Source organism: Rissa tridactyla, chromosome 1 (genome assembly GCF_028500815.1).
Source record: "Rissa tridactyla isolate bRisTri1 chromosome 1, bRisTri1.patW.cur.20221130, whole genome shotgun sequence".
NCBI classification, from domain to species: domain Eukaryota; kingdom Metazoa; phylum Chordata; class Aves; order Charadriiformes; family Laridae; genus Rissa; species Rissa tridactyla.
The window spans coordinates 539,179-558,633 of NC_071466.1; the positions used below are offsets into that span (position 1 = coordinate 539,179).

Consider the following 19,455-nt stretch of genomic DNA (forward strand, 5'->3'; position numbering starts at 1 on the left):
CCAAGTCTGGCTGATATACTTATTCCCACTCTCCCTGGGGATGATTTTTTCTTTAATAAATGTTCACATTTTAGAGTAGTTCAAGTCAGGTGGATACATTTACTTTAAAACAGGAAGGAAGATACAGATATAAGAATTTTAAGGCCATATCCTTGTTGGTCTTTGAAGTTAGTGATGTTCTCCTGTCGTACGTTTGTGGAATTTTTCTGCCATTGGCAATCTCACAGGAAATTTTTCAGGGTTAAATCTTACATATTTTCACAAGCTATATTATTACTGTAATCTCTCTGGAGTGAGGTAGCTGCAAGATCTGCAGAATTTGGCCCAGGGGGCTATGGTAAATGAAAGTTTGTGATTATCTAATTTAGGCCATGTCACCATCTAGGTTTTTTTCCTTAAAACAACTCTTGTAGAGCTTCACTGTGGTCTGGGATGAACAGTCTTTCTAGTTCTCTGGTAATGACCCTCCTCATCTTGACAGCACTTTCTCAATGTGCAGCATAAATTTACCTAGAGACTGAGAGTTTGAGCTGATTGAGGAATACTGGCTGTAGGCTAAAACTTTTTTAATTAGAAGTTTTCTGTTGGCAAATTTCAATTTAAGAAACCTTTTTTCATTAGCTATATGGATCACAATGAAAATACTGAAAAAAGTTTTCCAGATTAAAATCTCTCAGAAAAAAAAAAAAAGGAAAATGTCCTATCAAAATGAAATTACTTTTTGAAGCGTTTGATGTTTTATTCCATTATTTCATGACAGAACAGCAGTAACGATACAGAATTGTGACAGACAGTGGAATGCTATGACATGGCTTGACTTGATACCACGTGTCATGAGTTAATACATGAATAACGAAAGTGATATAGACTTCTGGAATTTTTTTTTAAAATGTTTTTTCTCACTTTCTGCAAAACTTAGAAGGCATTGATTTTCATTTGAAGTTGCCATGAATGAAATAATTTCAAATGTGGAATTTGCTCATAAAGAAAAAGAAATTCTAAGTTTTCCAGCCATTATTCTTAGGAGGCAACATGCAAGATGTCATATCAAGGCTGAACTACACAAAGAAGAAACTCAACTATTTCATTTGCAGTCGGCTAATCCATTTCTGATCTCACCTGCTGCTTATAAACTGGACTGGTTTTCTGTTCTCTTCTTGGATCTGTGAATTGTTCAATGAAGTCAACAGTGTTCCTCAGTCAGGGCCATGATTCAACAAATCCTATTTAAAAAAATTGCTTCCACTTCAAGGGACAACATGCAAACTGCTTTTAACTTGTTGTTTTTCAGTCAAAGCAGAAACTGGCCTGTCCCAGAGCGAGAGAGCAACCCATGTGCTCAGCCTCAGGGAAGTGTTATTTTATTGAATAATATTGACCATTGCTGTTTATGACTGTTGTGGTTACTCTTCAGTGACATAATTTCTGCCTCTATAGCAGCATTCTCTGTCAGTCAAACACAGATTTGGCCTGTGTTGTTGGCATCTGCTCATAATAATGCTGAGGAAATGGCCTCAAGTTGCGCCAGGGGGGGTTTAGATTAGATATTATGAAAATTTTTTACACTGAAAGGGTTATCAAGCATTGGAACAGGTTGCCAGGGAAGTGGTTGAGTTACCATCCCTGGAAGTATTTAAAAGATGGGTAGACGTGGTGCTGAGGGACACGGTTTAGTGATGGTTTTTGTCAGCTTTAGGTTGATGGTTGGACTCTATGATCTGAAAGGTCCCCTCCAACCTCGACAATTCAATGATTCTATGATTCTATGATACCTACCCCTTTGAAGGGTAAAAAGGTGTCTTTGTTCCAGTGCACTCAAGCACAGAAGAGCATAAAATTTTGCCCAGAAGTGGTTCTTCTAAATGTTCAGTTCTTCTAAGTGATCACAGATGTTTTCCATTACAGAACTAAAACTGAGGAGTAAACTTCACATTGGTGTAAATCAGGAGCCACTGAATTACAGTCATTGGCTTGGTTCTGGTCATCTTTTGTAAATCTAGAGTTACTCCTGTAAAGTCAATAGACTTACTTTGGATTTACTTTGGATCTAAAAGAGATTAGAATTTGACCTTAGGTGTATTGGCACAAACTTGTGTAAACAACTAAAGAGGAACTGAAAAGCTTTTTGCTTAGAAAAGGAAGTAAATGTTAGGAATTATAGAGTGTTAGCAGGTTTGTAAGAATGCCGTCACGCAGAAGTGGGCACTGACACAATAAATGCAAGCTGGTAATTTAAGCTTTGCATCTGTACACAACAAAAAACTAAGCAGGCCATATGAACAAAGAAGCTAACACAATATGGGTTTTTTTGGCAGTAAACTAGTTTAAAAACTTTCCACCATTTTTTGGACATTAGCCATGCAATGTTGAATTGAATGGCTTCGCATTGCAGTTGACTATCTTGTTAGCTAAATAAGTTAGTTGACAGAAACATTTGTGGTCCTGTGGTGTAAAACTGAGTGTTGAAATAATTCAGGTTAAAAACCAAAATATATGCAAAGAAAAATAATGAAAAAAGCTTTCTCAGAATAACACTCTTTCTGATGGAATAAGCTCCATCTCCATAGTAATATAGATAAATGCCTACTGAGCCTCATCTGTCTCGCATTCAGACAGACTCATCACCAAAAGAGCCCTTATCATCAAACGCTGTGGATACAGTTTCACTCCAGTGATCTCTGTATCTAATGAAATGTTCTTATGGAAAGAAAGGTAACATCACTCTGTTGACCTTTACTCTCTTCCATAGCAGTTCTTGGGCACTGTAGATCTCCTTTAGGTAGGCTATAAAGTTAGACAACAATGTAGGCTCTGGCAATTGCACTGAGAGTTGGACTATGAGCAAACATGGTCACTTTATTAACAGGATTTCACCTAGAATGGAAAGGATCTAATGTTAGGTTGTTTTGGTTTTTGTGGTTTCATGTCTGCAGAACTTCTAAGGAGGGGACATACATTGCCTCAATTGTACCCTGCTGAGAGATTTTCTTCACTGTGCTACAGCTTCCCAGGCTCCCTCCACATGGATCATAGGACTTGCAAAGGTCCACCTTCACTGCTGAGAGGAAAAGAACCTCTCAATCTCTTTTCTTCCCTTTTCAAATCACTTATGAGGGATCCTACGGGTGCTCTGAAAGGGCTACAGTGCATGTCAAGGAGAGCACATTTTAATGGACTGATAAAACAGGCATGCTCTGCCCCTGCATTGTGCTAACTGGAAGCATCCAGAAGCCATGCAGCACTATGACCAAGATAATATAGAATCATAGAATCATAGAATTGTCAGGGTTGGAAGGGACCTTAAAGATCATCTAGTTCCAATCCCCCTGCCATGGGCAGGGATATCTCCCACTAGATCAGGTTGCTCAGAGCCCTGTCCAGCCTGGCCTTAAAAACTTCCAGGGATGGGGGTTCCACCACCTCTCTGGGCAACCTGTTCCAGTGTCTCACCACCCTCATGGTGATGAACTTCTTCCTAATGTCCAGTCTGAATCCACCCATCTCTAGTTTTAATCCATTCCCTCTAGTCCTACCATTACCCGACATCCTAAAAAGCCCCTGCCCAGCTTTCTTGTAGGCCCCCTTAAGATACTGGTAGGCCACTATAAGGTCTCCTCGGAGCCTTCTTTTCTCCAGACTGAACAACCCCAACTCTCTGTCTGTCCTCATAGGAGAGGTGCTCCAGCCCTCTGATCATCCTTGTGGCCCTTCTCTGGACACGTTCCAGCACGTCCATATCTTTCTTGTAGTAGGGGCTCCAGAATTGGACGCAATACTCCAGGGGAAGTCTCATGAGAGTGGAGTAGAGGGGGAGAATCACCTCCCTCGACCTGCTGGCCACACTTCTCCTGATTCAGACCAGGATACGATTGGCTTTCTGGGCTGCTAGTGCGCACTGACAGCTCATGTTGAGCCTCTCGTCCACCAGCACCCCCAAGTCCTTTTCTTCAGGGCTGCTCTCAAGCCAGTCACTGCCCAGCCTGTGTCGGTGCTTGGGATTGCCCTGACCCAGATGGAGGACCTTGCACTTGGCCCTGTTGAACTTCATAAGGTTGGCATGGGCCCACCTCTCCAGCCTGTCAAGGTCCCTCTGGATGGCATCCCTTCCCTCCAGCATGTCAGCCGCCCCACACAGCTTGGTGTCGTCGGCAAACTTGCTAAGGGTGCACTCAATCCCACTGCCCATGTCGCTGACGAAGATCTTAAACAAGACCGGTCCCAGTACTGATCCTTGAGGGACTCCACTTGTCACTGGCCTCCACTTGGACATGGACCCATTGACAGCCATTCTTTGGGTGTGGCCGTCAAGCCAGTTCTTTATCCACTGAATTGTCAGTCCATCAAAGCCATATTTGATCAGCTTGGAGACCAGGAGGTCATGCGGGACAGTGTCAAAGGCTTTGCTCAGATCCAGGTAAATGACATCAGTTGCTCTCCCCTTGTCTATTGATGTTGTGACGTCTCATAGAAGGCCACCAGGTTTGTCAGGCATGATTTGCCCTTGGTGAAGCCATGTTGATTGTACCAAATCACCTCTTCGTTATTCTTCTGCCTCAGCAGTACCTCCAGGAGGATCTGCTCCATAATCTTACCAGGCACAGAGGTGAGACTGACTGGTCTATAGTTCCCTAGCTCCTTCTTCTTTCCCTTTTTGAAAATGGGGATTATGTTTCCCCTTTTCCAGTCAGTGGGGACTTCACCAGACTGCCATGACTTTTGGAATATAATAGAGAGCGGTTTAGCAACCTCATCCGCCAGTTCCTTCAGTACCCATGGGTGTATCCCATTGGGTCCCATGGACTTATTCACTTCCAGGTTCATCAGATGGTCACGAACCTGATCTTCACTTACGATAGGCAGTTCTGTCCAACCCCTGCCATTGTCTTCTGTGACTCCGGGAGTGTGGCTGGAGCCCTTGCCAGTGAAAACTGAGGAAAAGAAGTCATTGAGAACCTCAGCCTTCTCCATATCACTTGCCAACAGCTCCCCCGTTTCCTTTCTGAGGGGGCCCACACCCTCCCTAGTCTTCTTCTTACCAGTAATGTACCTATAGAAATGTTTGCTGTTTCCCTTGATCTCCTTGGCTAGATTTAATTCTAACTTAGCTTTAGCTTTTCTCACCAGGTCTCTTGCTGTTCAGACAGCTTCCTTATATGCCCCCCATTCCAGCTGTCCTTTCTTCCACTCCTTATAAAGTTTCTTTTTGTGTGACAGTGTGTCCAGGAGCTCCCTGTGCATCCAGGCATGTCTCCTAGAATTCTTTCCTGCCTTCCTCTTTGTTGGTATAGTTTGCTCCTGGACACAGAGAAGGTGATCCTTGAGTACTGACCAGCTGTCCTGGGCCCCCCATTCCCTCTAGAGCTTCGTCCCACGACACTTTGGCCAGCAGATCCCTGAAGCGACCAAAGTCTGCATGCCTAAAGTCCAGGGTTATAAGCTTAGAATACATGTTCCTAGTTGCCCCAAGGGTCTTAAATTCTATCGCTTTGTGGTCACTGCAGCCAAGGTTATCCCTGAGCCTCACGTTTGTCACCAGCCCTTCCCCGTTGGTGAGAACGAGGTCCAGCATAACACCTTTTCTTGTTGGTTCCTCTACCATTTGGAGGAAGAAGCTGTCATCTATGCATTCCAGGAACATCCTGGATTGCTGGTGCCTTGCTATGTCATCCCTCCAGCAGATGTCAGGGTGGTTGAAATCCCCCACAAGGACCAGGGCCTGTGAACGCGAAGCCAATTCTATCTGCCTATGGAGGGCCTCATCTGCTTGGCTCTGCTGGTCAGGTGGCCTGTAGCAGACCCCTACTGTAACATCACCTTCCCCTTTCTTCCCTTTAACCTTAACCCATACACTCTCAATGAGCTCCTCATCCTTCCCCATGTAGAGCTCCATTGATTCCCCACTTCTGTAGCTACTTCAGCTGTATGGCTTCTGAATCGTATCTAACTTGCACACATCCTCAAGAACGCTTTTCCTCAGTCTATTGGAAGAACCATCTAAATCACATGAAATCCATTAAAGCCTATTGGTGGCAACCATGACATGACTTTTGTGGCATTTGGAGGGCTCCAAATGATCACAGTGGTGAGCTGGATCTTCATAACTTCAGTTAGAATGATGAATATTCTTCAACTTCTGAAGGGTTGTTAGACAGAACAAAAGAATGCACTCAGAGGAAAAACTGATCCAGAAGAGATCTTTTCAGTTGCACTGACATTGCCATCATTCAGATTAAAGTATGACCCTCTTCAAGTGTGATTGGCAGATGACACTATGATATTAAGAAAGACCAGCTGTGACTGTGCTTGCTAACCATGAAATTAACGTGACAGAGACAACAGTAGAGAAAGGGCTTGATGCATTAATCAGACAAAACACTGACTCTCATTTTAGAGTTAAAGTAACTTCTTCCAGGCTCTTTGGGAACTGTAGGTACTTTCCTGATCATTGTGTAATTCTGCTGAACACCTATGTTATCACCTTTTTTCAAATAGCTGCTGTCATTTTCATAGGAAAGCATATCCATTTGTATCAACGGGGTATACTTGATCTGTGACTGTTTAGCTGTCAGTTTAGACTTAGCATTGACAAAAAGCAGGTTTTGTCCTTTTTCTGCAAGTACTCACGAATTATAGTTATTTAATGAACAGTCATGATGCTGAAATTTAGGCTTTGTGAGTGGTCTGTTTTGACTCTATGTGCCTCTGCATAACTTCCACTGACTGTGCCTTTGCTTTTGTTTACAATACTAGCATCATGATGGTAGACTGTCCTTATTTCATTACTTGTTTGCTTTAATTCCCTTTTCTCTGCTCTTCCTATTCCACTCTTTGCGTCTATCCACATACTTCATGGAGAAAAATGTGAACAAACCTCTACTCAATAATGTCGCCTTTTTCTTTCCCAAACTTCACATGGTTCCCTTTCTCAAAGGTAGGAAGCACATCTATGTCCAGAGCTGGAGTCAATTAACGTCTGGATTCTCTGCTGGCTTCAGCAGACAAATTCCACATTTTTGTCTGTTTTTAGAGCAGAAAATAGTTCACTTTTTTTGTTTCCTGAGAAAGCTTTATGGCATTCTGCACTGTATTAACAGCAATACTGAATATATCAAAAGCTTTGCTTTCTTATCCTCACACCAACATTTATATAAATGTTCCTGTTTTTTCCCTTGCACAGTTCCTTGCAAGCAAAAATCTCTGGGATGTGAGAAGTAGATCATATTTGATTCAGCTGATATATGAGACTTTAGCAATATTTATTGATAAATATATAATGTGTTATCCTTGTTTATTAGCAATTTAGCAAAATTCAAAAGAGATTGGGTAGACAGATAATTAAGAATAACTATTCCTTTTAGCAAAGAACCCTTGTTTACTAGCGAATTAGGAACATTCAAAACAGGTTGGATAGTTAGAAAATTAAGATAAATAACTGAATTCTTTTGGAAATGATACTAAGGGTCATTTTTGAGGTATAACTTAGTCCTTAATCCTGAGATTTTGGGGAGAAGTCTGCTATGGAGTTCACAGTGGCAGGGTGTAGACATAACATGCCAACTGGCAGCATCCTCTCTCACCCTTGTTATCCAGCCTTGCCTCTGGGAGACGGTGGATTCCAAGGCAAACCTGTAACCCACGTGGACATGGTTATGATCATGTTTAAGTAGATTATTAGATGATCTCCATTTTTGCAGTACTACATTTCTTTGCTGTGCCTGGTGCTGGCAATAGCAGGAGACAATATCTCCTAACAGATGGATTTAGGATCTGATCTAGTCTGTAGTTTATATTTTCTTATCAAATACTTTTAACATGTTTCTTTCTGTCTCTTGCTGTTCCAGGAGAAAGCATAAATTTTTCTTTTTCTTTCTTTTTTTTTTTTTTTTCCTTTTTGAGTGGTGCTTCATGGAATCAGCTTGAACTGCCCAGAGTTTAGAGACTTTAATCCCAGAGAGAATAAATTTACAGATGGAAATGGCATAATAAAATAAAACATGTTACCTTCCAAAGTGTTTCGGAAACTGTAATTGGCCATTTTATCCATGGATCCAGATTCATACTGAGTCAGTGACAGGCAAAACTCAACTTCAGCTGAGGTTGGGAGCCTTGGGGTCCTTGATTTATCGTTGTTCCCAGGATTGCGCAGAATAGGCCCCTCACTTGTGGCATTGCATAAAGCCTGTTGGCTGTTGTACTCTTCAGACCGAGTACAAATTACCTGTATAAAACACTTCCTATTAGCAGGGTTGCAATTGTAAATAATAAAAGCAAACAAAAGAGGTACTTTGATTAATTATTTTTTTTAAGGAGCAAAGAAAATGTACAGTATTAAAAGTACGTTGCAAGAATATATATCAATTTTTAAATTTTCTATTTATGATTTTAATATAAGCTGGGTTATTTCATAGAAGACACCCCTCTAATACAGTGCATTTTTGGAAATAAAACACTAATCTTGTCTGAAACTACCCGTGTGGACTAAGGCATCAATTCTCATTTAGGCCCTTGAAAACTCACTGAGGCCAAAATCAGTGTTACCTACCAATGCAGCAGGACACAAATGGAGTTAAATCTGCTGCTGCAGTTGCTAAATGGAGGCTTTTTGGCTTCAGCAGGCTACTGAACAAAGCCGTAGTCATAGATTTTTCTCCCCACACAGTAAGAGGGGGAATTTTTGACTTGGAATATGAAAAAAAAATCTTTTTTTTTCTGAAAATATATGTCTGTGCTTTGTCAGACTAAGTGGACATTTAGTTTCATTATGTCTTGATGATGCTATATGTACAAAATGGCAAAAGACGTTACTGTCGGGATGAACATATATCACCAGCTGAGATACCGCAGTGATGGGTATTGGGGGAGAACCTTAAATAGAGAGATGAATACAGACATCAAATACTGTCAGAATCCAACATCATTTATATAAATGTTCTGGGCTCACAGGCAAAGTCCAGTTACCATTACAGAACAAGTCATTATTTGTCAGATGATCTGTGAAAGCTACCAGTCCAATTTGAGACTCCTGGAAGTGCAAAGTAGTTCAATGTAAATTCAAATGACAGTCAGCTCATTTGGCCAAGTCAAAGTCCTTCACATTTTCCCTGGGTTGAAAGTGCCCACACAGACTGTCAGTGTCACTAAGGTGCTGCTCATTATCTTTATAAGCCACAATAACTTTTTTTTTACATAAGGATGTGTGTCCTCTGATGACCATAAGCTTTTTTAGTAGCACTTGTTGCATCCCCTGCTGGGACAGTGATCGGAAGGAGAGGGAGGATTTTTTTCATATAAACCGTCAGGGAGTTAGTACAAGTACTGACTAATATTTGTATTTTATATTCAGGAACTTGCCCGACATGGAGACAGGATGGAGGATGGAGAAAAATATAATGACACAAGGACAAGCAGAAGATCAGACAAGAGGGTTTGGTGGGTGTGTATAGTGATACACCTGAGAAATCTATGAAAATGAAACAGTGCAACAGTGGCTCAAAACTCCCAGAAGTCGTTTTGTATCCCTGCTAGGTAAGGCTGAGGCTCTGAACCAAAACTGCTGCCTATTGTTTTGCTTTTTTTCTGAAAAACCCACCAAAACAAATAAAACTCCAAACCACCAGAGATTCCTTCAAAATGTAGCACTCTGTGATTGGCAGGTAATCAGTGTGGTTAATAAGAACTTTGTATGGAGAAAGAACAGGTCTCATTACTGAATGAGACATCATAGGGGAGAAAACAACATTGAAGCCTCCAGACTTCGTTCATCCTGGAGGTGTACTTCTATTTCATGGACCAAAACGATGAACAAGAAGGTGAGTGAAAGCAATCATATCTGCTGTGAATGGGGTGGAGGAACATGAGATTCTCTGTTAGTGGAGGAAGTGAGTGGGAGATTCATTTCACTGGCACCAGCTGTGTCCAAATTGCCAGGCTGAAGCAACGCTTTATAGGACAACCTCTGCAGTCGATAGAGCCATCTCCAGAGCGTGATTCAGCCCTTCTAAGCCAGATGACTGGTAGGTGAGATGTACTTACCTCTAGGGGTGCCTAAGTCTCTCCATTGACTAAGTCAATGAAATAAAATGTGTAAAAAATCAATGCAGAAACCGTCTCTGGACTGCAGTTAGCAAGGGAAGCAAAATTAAGAGTGTTCAGCTTAATGCTCTGCTTCTGCATTAGGATGGGATGAATCACACCCCGGAGGCACGGATGTGCCTCTGAAGTGACTAAAGATGGAGCCAAAGGCAAGTTGCTTTCCTGCCTAACTGACTTCTGAAAGCGTGGAATGGGATGAGATGAATCCTTTCCTAAGTGATTTGACCACAAATTCACAGAAAACGTATGACAGAGCTGGTGATATAACCTAGATTTTTTAAGAATCTGGAGTTCTTAAATGATAAGTTTCCTATGAATATGAATAGAATGAATAAATTATTCTCAACTCTTTTTTTTTTTTTTTGAGGAGATAAGAAAGCTTATCAGAGAAATTTATCCTTAGAGACTGTTCTATTGCTGAAATCTGACCTAGTCTGTTAAAACTACTAAGGTGCCCTTGGAGGCTGTAGGTAGCCGTCCATCAGAGAGTCCCATGTGCACATTCCACCCAGAATCTCACCAAGTGGGTCAGGACTGTGCGTCTAAGAGGGGCTGAGGTCAGGACTGTGCCTCTAAGAAGTTTCTTTTAAGAATGCCCACTGAGAAGGGAGAGGTAGCAAGAGGGAGAGACCTAGAGTTATAAACACAAAACATAGCTACTGTGCTGTTTGTATCATTGTTTTGTGTTGCTGAGAGAGTTTATTCCTGTCAGAAGGAAAATAGGGGGATGATGCAGGCTGAGGGAGATGCTCTAGTAATTTCTTTGTTTATAAAAATGCACAGTCCTATGTTCCCAGGAGTGCATTAGTGAAAAGGGCAAGTGTGTCTTGGCTGGTGGAGCTCAACCCATTTCCCAATTGGTACCTGGCTCAGAAACTACATACATGTGGATTTTCTGTTCAGCTCTGTTTCCCATGGGTCTCATCTAGGTCCACACCGCCTTCTGCTTTCTCTGCCCTGCCATCTTCTACCTTTTCATCCTCTCCCCACTGCACTGGGGATATATCCCTGTTGAGTCCTAAAGAGGAATCACATGTTGCCTTCAAGACCAGTTTTTCAGATATTCAGACAGGGAATCTTCCAATGTGAGCTCAAATATACCTAAACAAAGGAACATTTCCCCTTCGTTCTGTTTATTCATTTCAGTGGGATTTCATGAGACTGTTAACGGTATGAGGCTTATAAATGGTTAGAGTGATAATATTTTTTTTCTATTTATGTCTCAGTGTAGCCCTTATTAACTGTCTGACTAACCCAAGTCTTCCTAAACAGAAGCCGGGTGCTAAAAGGCACCTGGTAACCCACGGTCAAGAAATGCCAACATGTGGAATGCTTCTCTGTGACATTCTGCTACTTGTTCTGAACTGAAAATGAAAGTCTGGCCATAAAATTAGGCAGGGTGCTTTTCCAGAAAGGTGTAACTTAGGTAATATAAATTATGGGTCTATCCTGAAACCATAATTTGCTGTTTTATCAGTCACGTGATGTGTAAGTGGTAACAGAACACAGGTCGGTTAAATGGTTCCTCCTGGATGTAATCTGCGTAAAGCACGCACAAAATGGGTCACGCCATTGCCTTCTTTTCATTCAGCAGGAGGAATTTCTGCTAGAAACATGCCGTTTTAACACAGGATTTTTTGTCACCTTTCAAAACAGTCCCGAGCAAATTTCTCAATTCAGCCTGGACAAAGCTTCGTATTCAAACTAGACCCAATGCCTGCTCTCCTATATGCGTGAATTCACCAGCTCCAGGGAAATTGTGAGGAAGATACTCCCAGGAAAAGCTTATGTAAGCAGTTAGCAGAGCAGATGCCAGCAGATGGCAGTCCAGAATACACAGCATCGCTCCTGGGCCTCGTAGCACCCAGCAAAAAAATCCCTCCGTGCACTGCAGTTGAGATCTTTAGCACAAATCTTCGTACCGTTTCTTAGAAAACAGACTGTAAACGTGTGGAAGCGCTGCTGCAGTCTCGCACCTTTTCACAAATGGGAAACCCTCTTGCCTTTTAGTTTGCAACTGCTTGCCAGTTTAGCCCCTGTGCCTAAATAAAGTCAATTACATTACAGGAGTCTTCGGCAGTGTTCAGTCCTTTGTCTGCTATTTTTCAATTCAAAGCTTTGGGAGTTTTAGTGACAAATTCTTTTTAATTGCTTTGGCTTTATTAGATCTGCATTCACAGGGACGTGCAATGCAGGTAATATCTACCTGAATACTTGTAAAAAGGTAAATTTCTGTGGTATTGAAATAGCTGCTCATTTTACAAAGTGACCTGAAGTTCCTCAGTGTGCCGAGGAAGCAGAGCTACTCAAGGGGTTACTCCACATCTCTACTTCATTTAGAGCTAGTCCCTTGCTCTGCTTCTCCTCTGACCCCACTGGGCAATACTCTGCCCCTGCTAAGAAACGATATCAGCATGTTTTCACAGTGCTCCAGGTTAATTAGCCTAAAAGAACCACTTCAGACTACAGCCAGAGCAGCCACATGACTTGCTTGTCTGTGGTGCCCATCCCAGCTCTCCAAGGGTGTGATGTGGGCACTTCATGGCCCTCCTTGACACATCCCTGTGTCTCTGTTTGTCCTACGTGAAGTCCAGACTCCTGAACTCCCTGAACTCCCTGGATCCCACTATGCGGCCAAAAGAGATTTTGCATTGATTGATTGCCTTTCCCTGTCTTTCTCCATCTTTCTCCACTTACTCTCACATTCTCGCTTGGGAACGGCACTAAAGTGCAGCCCTCATGCTGGATTTAAAACATTTGGCAATTGTAAAGAGGTTTAATTTTTCCTTCTACTCACCAAACTGGGAAAATGCAATTCTGACCCCCGTGGCACATGCATTAACTGGAGGAGCTGTGAAACTCAAGCTAAAAGGAGATGAGACAAACGTGAACTGACAGCACTGAAACAAACCCGGAGCCTTCAAGGTATTTTCTCAGCCTTCAGCAAAAGCTGGCTGCGTTCCACCTCTTTGCTCGGAGGCAGCCCAGAACTGGGGGGTTACTTACCCCCACTTACACCCCTTTCAGCACCTCAAAATGGTGCTGGGGTGGGGTAGGAAACTCTGCTATCAATTTCTACTGAAATATTCATTAACACTTTCTGGTTTGGCAGACCGTGATTCCCTGCTTTCCAGCTGTCCCCAAGCTGTCCCGTTAGTGTTGCTGTCTCCATGTCTACCACAAACTCACGAGACACAACTCTCTACAGGTAGAGGGTTTCTTCTGGTGAATTATTAACAAAACCAATTTTTAGGAAATTCATTATCTATTAATTTATACACCTCTGAAGATGTTTATCTTTTGCACTACACGACCCCTGAGCAAGCTTGGCTATATGCTAGAGAACAGCCGAGCAACCTCAGGCCAAACTCAGCTGTCAGCCACTCGTGGTCCCGTGGTAGAAGGGGAATTACTTTGCGATTACAGTGACTTAAGAGGCTGAGGATACGCGAGTGGCTGTTCCTGCTGTGCACAGATCCCGATTCCCTCAGGCTGGGGCACAGAGGTGTGGCATGTGGAGACTTATCTCTTTGTAATAGGAAATATTTCAAGTTTATAATCCATGTAAGCATATCATTCGGAGACCAATCTCGACAAACTTTTCTTTTGCAGTTACTTACTCCATTTGGGCTGTTGGGGTTTTTTTTTTGTGTGGTTGGTTTTTTTTGTTTGTTTGGGGTTTTTTTGTTTTGGTTTGGTTTTTTTTTCAGTTTACCAGCCCATAGCTGGCACCAAAACCTATTAAGTTGCAATAAAAAATAAAGTCATTGAATTCATGAGATACCCCGGTGTTCACAGACAGGTAGCTATCAGACTTTGGCTGATTTAAGAATCAGCAAGTGTTGGCTTCTGGTGTTTCTGTTTTTGAAAATTTCCTGCAGTTTTTCAAGGTGGACGTGAAATAGTGCTTCAAGTGTTCCTCTCAGACTATTCATCTAGCAATACAGCTCCCTGATAAAATGTGCTTAGAATTAAATAACTGTGTCTGAATAGCTGAATTTTGTATTTCTTATGAAGTCATATTTTCAGGTAATGGATCTAAAGTGCTGTCATTATTAGTTCAGGAGCATTATATCCATTTTCTATTTGTGTAACTTGTTTCCCTTTTGTACTAGCTTCGCATTTGTGTAAGTGGTTCTGCAGGGTGATACGGAATGAAGTGCTGAGGGAAATTCTCGGTGCCTGCAACAGAGAATTGGCTGCAGGCTTACACCAGCGCATCCGAGAGCAGACAGCTCTCCACGTTATGCAACTGCTTCTCTCAAGTAACTCTTCTTACAGGAGAGACAAGGCACAGGGGACTGAAGTTGGGGTATAGCCTGCTTGCCACAATAGCAAACCTAAACCAGCACTTACATTCTCAAGCTTTATTTCTTCCTTGTCTGTCGAGCACGCTGTGGGGATCCCCGAACCCTAATGTCAGCTACCAGCAGAAATATTCTGCTTTTATTTGCAGAAGGTTTTTTTATGCATTTGCAGCTTCGCTGACTTCAGTTATTTCTACAAATTAGTCCTGGTGCAGAGGAAAGCAGAATTTCACCCGCTACTAAAGTGAGACATAATAATTTTTTCCTTAGCAAACCCATTATCTTGAATGATTATAGAAATGGGCACTGAAACTAAAAACACTCAAAATGTCATGGAGTATCTCCGTTTCCCACATACATAGCTTTCCATTAAGTCGGGATGGAATTGCAAAATTTGGTAAAGCGTTAGTAGGTGTCATGCAGTCCTAATTCTGAATGCAACACTTGAATCATCACAAACAAGTAACTGAAAACATGACAAAATCCTTTCCACCTACCCTAAAACAGAAGCCAAGAAAACAAATAAAACCACTAAAGATCCCTGATAGTCTTGCTGATAAAAACAGAGGCAGGAATCAGAAGTTTCACTTAGATAATAAATATGAGAAAAATGTGGACAGATAATTCACTCAGCTAAGTGGTAACAACAGCATGTTGAAGAAAAAGTAAGGCGAAAGCAAGAATTTCAGCATGTATTCATGGGTATCCACGTTGCCATGGCAACTTCTCAATGGAATAAAGTATTTTCTCCTTTCTTTAGGGATTAAAAAAAAAGAAGAAATGCTGTTCTGCAAATAGGCACTTTACCTTTTCTTCAATAAATCTATAACTATTTCCTAACATAGCAGGCATTGTTTTGTTATGCTTTGGAAAGAGACTTAAAATTCTAAAAGGACACCATACTATAGACGTGTTATTCAAAAGGTTTCTCTTGCCCTCTTTTTATTTTGAATGCTTATTAAAAGCCTAAAAATTCCATCACATTTCTGGATCCTCCTCTTTCTTTCTTTTTTTTTTTTTTTTTTTTTTCCCTCTTGCTGTTTAGCTACAGAGCTTGGATAATCAGCGTATTCTGCAGCAGATCTATGGCTGTTTTCCGGTTCAAGCTAAGGCTATTTTTGTTCCCTTTTGATTTTCTGGAGTGAGATTCTGATCTATTTCTTTGTGCTACTGAAGTAACTGCATTGACCAAGTTATTCAATCGTAAGCCACTGTTTAAATTTGGATTCAAGGCTAATAAAGAAATATCAGTTTGTGTTGTATCTTCACCCCAAACTCACGGACTGAAAATGCAGATCTGTTTAATCTCTTTCATTCCTTCTCTAGATAAGGGAGCAGAGATATACAGCGATAGAAGATGTTAAAGGGGAATAATTCCCTTTGAAGGTCAAGTTATTGTAGCCCTGCTTTGGAAATTTTGATAACAGTGTAGCATTTCCAGAAGTGGCTGAAAAATAGAAGCGATAAGCACTCAGTTTCACAAATTACTTGGAAAACTTCAGCAAAGGACTTAGGTGCTTTTACATAAATATGCTGATACTGAATGTGTTTCAAACATTGCACAATTTTTACTGTTGCACCTATTAAAGTTATACAAAAATATCAGTTAAAGCAGGTTGTTTCTTAAAAAACTGTCTATATTTTCAGAATACAATTGTGGGAGCTGACCTTAAATTAGAAGTTATAAACCTGACCAGGATGAAAAAATTATAAGAATTTGTATATGATCAATAGTACCTTTGAAAAAATTAGCTAAACATACCTATCTGAGCCCTCCAGTTCTTTTTGAAAATTCCGCTAGCAGCTCACTGATTCCTTTATACTACCTGCCTCCTCCTGCCTTGGTTATCTCATCCAGCGTACTGCATTGATAGCTCCACCCAACACATGTAACTAGTGAAATTCTGGTTTCATTTAACACACTTTAACACTGGTACCATTTTCACATAAGTCTTTATTCATCTCAGAGCAGAACAGCATCAGATTGAATTCATTCTGGCGATGCTATCTCATTAAGTTAGGAGGGTTCATCCAGACTCATGCTGCTAGAAACAAGCAGAATATTGGAAAATGGGATGAAAATACACGCTTGTAGCTGTATCTGCTTTATGGCAATGAGGTCAAATAATGTGAAACAATCCATGTCTATGCCAGTAAAACCATCTTAGGCTCCCAAACAAGGTGGCTGTATGTAAATATTCTCCTGAAAATGGTCCACGAAAAGTACCTGTTTGTGGGAGAACTACTATGCCAGAGAATGTCGTAAAATAGGTCTGTTAGAGTGTCTGGGAATGTTTGCATTTACAGGTATATACGCAGTCTGTGTTGTTCAGAGAACACAAATCAAGACTAAATACAGTATAACCAGACAAGTTAGTTGCTGTTTTGTAATGCCAGAATATCAGAGAACTGCTGGAGCTTCTGTCTCATTCACTTTCCATTAAATCAGTAAAACTGCCCAACCTTCATTTGGGCTGTTGCTACAGAAATAAATAGAACACAGACAGATTTACACCAACATAATCATAGACTTCAGTGCCAGGAGGGACTGTTGGTATTGTCATGATGGAGTGCATCTATGGAAGCCAATAGACCTTTGTCACTGTATTTCAGGCGATGTGGCAGTAATGAGCAAGAGACTAGAGGATCTCAGTGTTAGAACAGCACAGTATAGTTCAGCTGTATGAGAACACATCAGCTATGTAAATATGTAAACTTACCTTGCTTTAATTTGCAGTGCTTTTAAGTGGCACAAATATATATTGAGTTTACTTAGTTCCTTTGACCAATAGAGATTACTTCTTAAGTGTCTTTTGAACTACTGATGTCAGTTACACAGCTGGTTCTTCTCCGATCTAAAGATTTATTTTGTTTCTTTGTTTATTTCTTTGTTTTGTTTTTAATTTGAAAGCAGACAAGCTTAATTGAATAGTTTTAAACGCTTGGATAGAGGAAGGCACTGGGAGAGGGGTAGACCCTCTGAAAACTCTTTGCTTCTATTTCCATCTCTCAGTCATCAGTTGTCTTGCATGCTAGCAATTTGTGTACGTAAATCCTATTTTTTCTCACCTGATTGCTTCAGAAGACCCAAGCCTGTTTAGCCTGCTAAAGACCATGTCTGGACACAAAGATGTAAATTCCACCTTAACTTTGGGTTCTTAATTAAGCAGCCTAAATCCTACAGTCAGATAGAGAAGAGGCAAAGAGACAAATGAACATCTCTAAAGGAAGATTAAGTCCATATAAGTCTGATTTTCTCTCTGGTAGTGCTTACTTCTCTCCAGGAATGTCTAAGGGAATGCAGCATGGCCAAGCTCCCAGCTTGTGCCACTAAAGTGCCTCAAGTCAGGTAGGATAATTCTGGCACAATCCCTTCCCCTTCCCTTTAGCCTGTCCTTACCTGCCATGAGGAGAAAAATGATGCTGGGCTGAGTAAATTAGGGTTGGTGGGATGTCTGCCACCCATGTATTCATCAGTGCAGACCACACAGTCCTTGGCATCTCGCCAGTCCCAGTAGGGGATGGTGAAGTTCTCATCACCTGTTATCTTCTGGATTTCACGTTCCCACATCAGCAGAAAGACCCGATGCCAAGGCAGAAAACCAGGGGCTTCATGAGCAAAATCTATGTCCCGCCACACACTGGACCCACCTAAGAGTGTGTCTCGAGAGGCATAATAATGCATCCACACAAAGAGATCATACACGTTGATGTTTCTGAACATGGGGTTGGAGCCATTGTTCATCTGAGTATACGTGCCAGTAGCAATAACATAGTCCTGGCTAGGGGTGTTCTTTGCCAAGTTAAGGTAGGCAAGAAACCTGTCCTTCTCACTGGTGGTGAGCTGGAAGATGTTTCTTCTCGTTCTCAGTCGCCTTTCAGTGCAGTTGGGTCCTGAGAAACCAAACTTGCACTCCCCACAGTTGAATCCCATGAAGTTGCCTTCACATTTACACGTCCGGTTGTAAAATATAGAGGGCCAGTCCTCTCTGTCATCCACTCCTGAGAAAGGGAACTGTGGTCCCAGCGGAGCCTGAGAGAGAAGGATGTTCTGGCAGGACCCTCTGCTGGAAAGCTCCCCACAAGGGGACCCGTCTCCATCCCAGGGGGGACAGCACTCCTTCATCAGCAAGCTCTGCGTGTTTGCACAGGCTCTGGGAAACTGGCCGGAGGACAGCTGAAGGATGGCTAGCAGAAAACCCATGGCAAACAGCGACATCCTCACAGAGCAGCAGGAGAGCATTGGCGTTATGCTTCAGTGCATGGAGTGCTCTCTCTGACCCCTCCAAAGTCCTGGCTGTGAAAGAAATTCCTCCCCTCCACCAGGAATGCTTCGCTGCTGACTTCTGCTACAGTGCACCCTCCAATGTCCTTCCCCATTCCTAGCCTGGAGGCATTTACACACAAAATACACTTCAGGGTTAATCTGATTATCACATGTTCTGGGTGAAAGCCAAGTGACATTTCTTCCCCACCCCCTACAGGTTTCGAAATACAGGCATTTATTATAAACTTTCATCTCTGCCTAGCACATGATTGCTTTCCTCTGGCAATTGGAGAGGAAGTAAAATTAAAATTTGGACACAGAAACAGTTGTCAGCTCTTCAAATTCCTTCTTTGATTATATGCTTTATAGTAAATGGTTGTTTTAAAAAAGACCCAGAAGAATCTGATCAGTTAAATAAGCACAGTGAACCTAAAAATGAGAAAATAAACAATTTAGGGGTAAGCTATCTATTATCTTAAGAGGAAGCAAACATAAAACACGGTCAGATTAAGTGAGAACATGGGGCAGAACAAGAACAAATGGTTTGGCTCGGCAGTTTTATATTTCAGTGTAAGCTGCCTTTCCCGGGCCAGCACACAGCGAAGAAACTTCACAAGGGAAGCAATAAACTCTTCAGAAAAATATAATTTTTTGTTCCCCTAGAATCCATAGCGCTTTGACCATTAATGAGACACTGAAAGCTGCACCCAAATCTTCTCTGCAGTTTTGTGGGGAGTACAAGCAATCTACCAATAGATTTGGAGAAAGCACTTTAAGCAGTTGTCTCCA

General features: G+C 41.7%; 1 protein-coding gene across 1 annotated transcript in view; it reads right to left on the minus strand.

The window, feature by feature from the left end:
* The window catches only part of TYR (tyrosinase), a 56,991-nt gene extending 38,349 nt beyond the window's left edge, over positions 1–18,642 (minus strand). Inside the window, exons 1-2 of the mRNA XM_054188165.1 lie at positions 17,800–18,642; positions 8,002–8,218 (exon numbers count right to left, since the gene is read on the minus strand). Coding sequence (XP_054044140.1) covers positions 8,002–8,218; positions 17,800–18,642 — 1,060 coding nt within the window. The remainder of the gene's footprint in view (positions 1–8,001; positions 8,219–17,799) is intronic.
* Between the last annotated feature and the right edge of the window lie 813 nt (positions 18,643–19,455).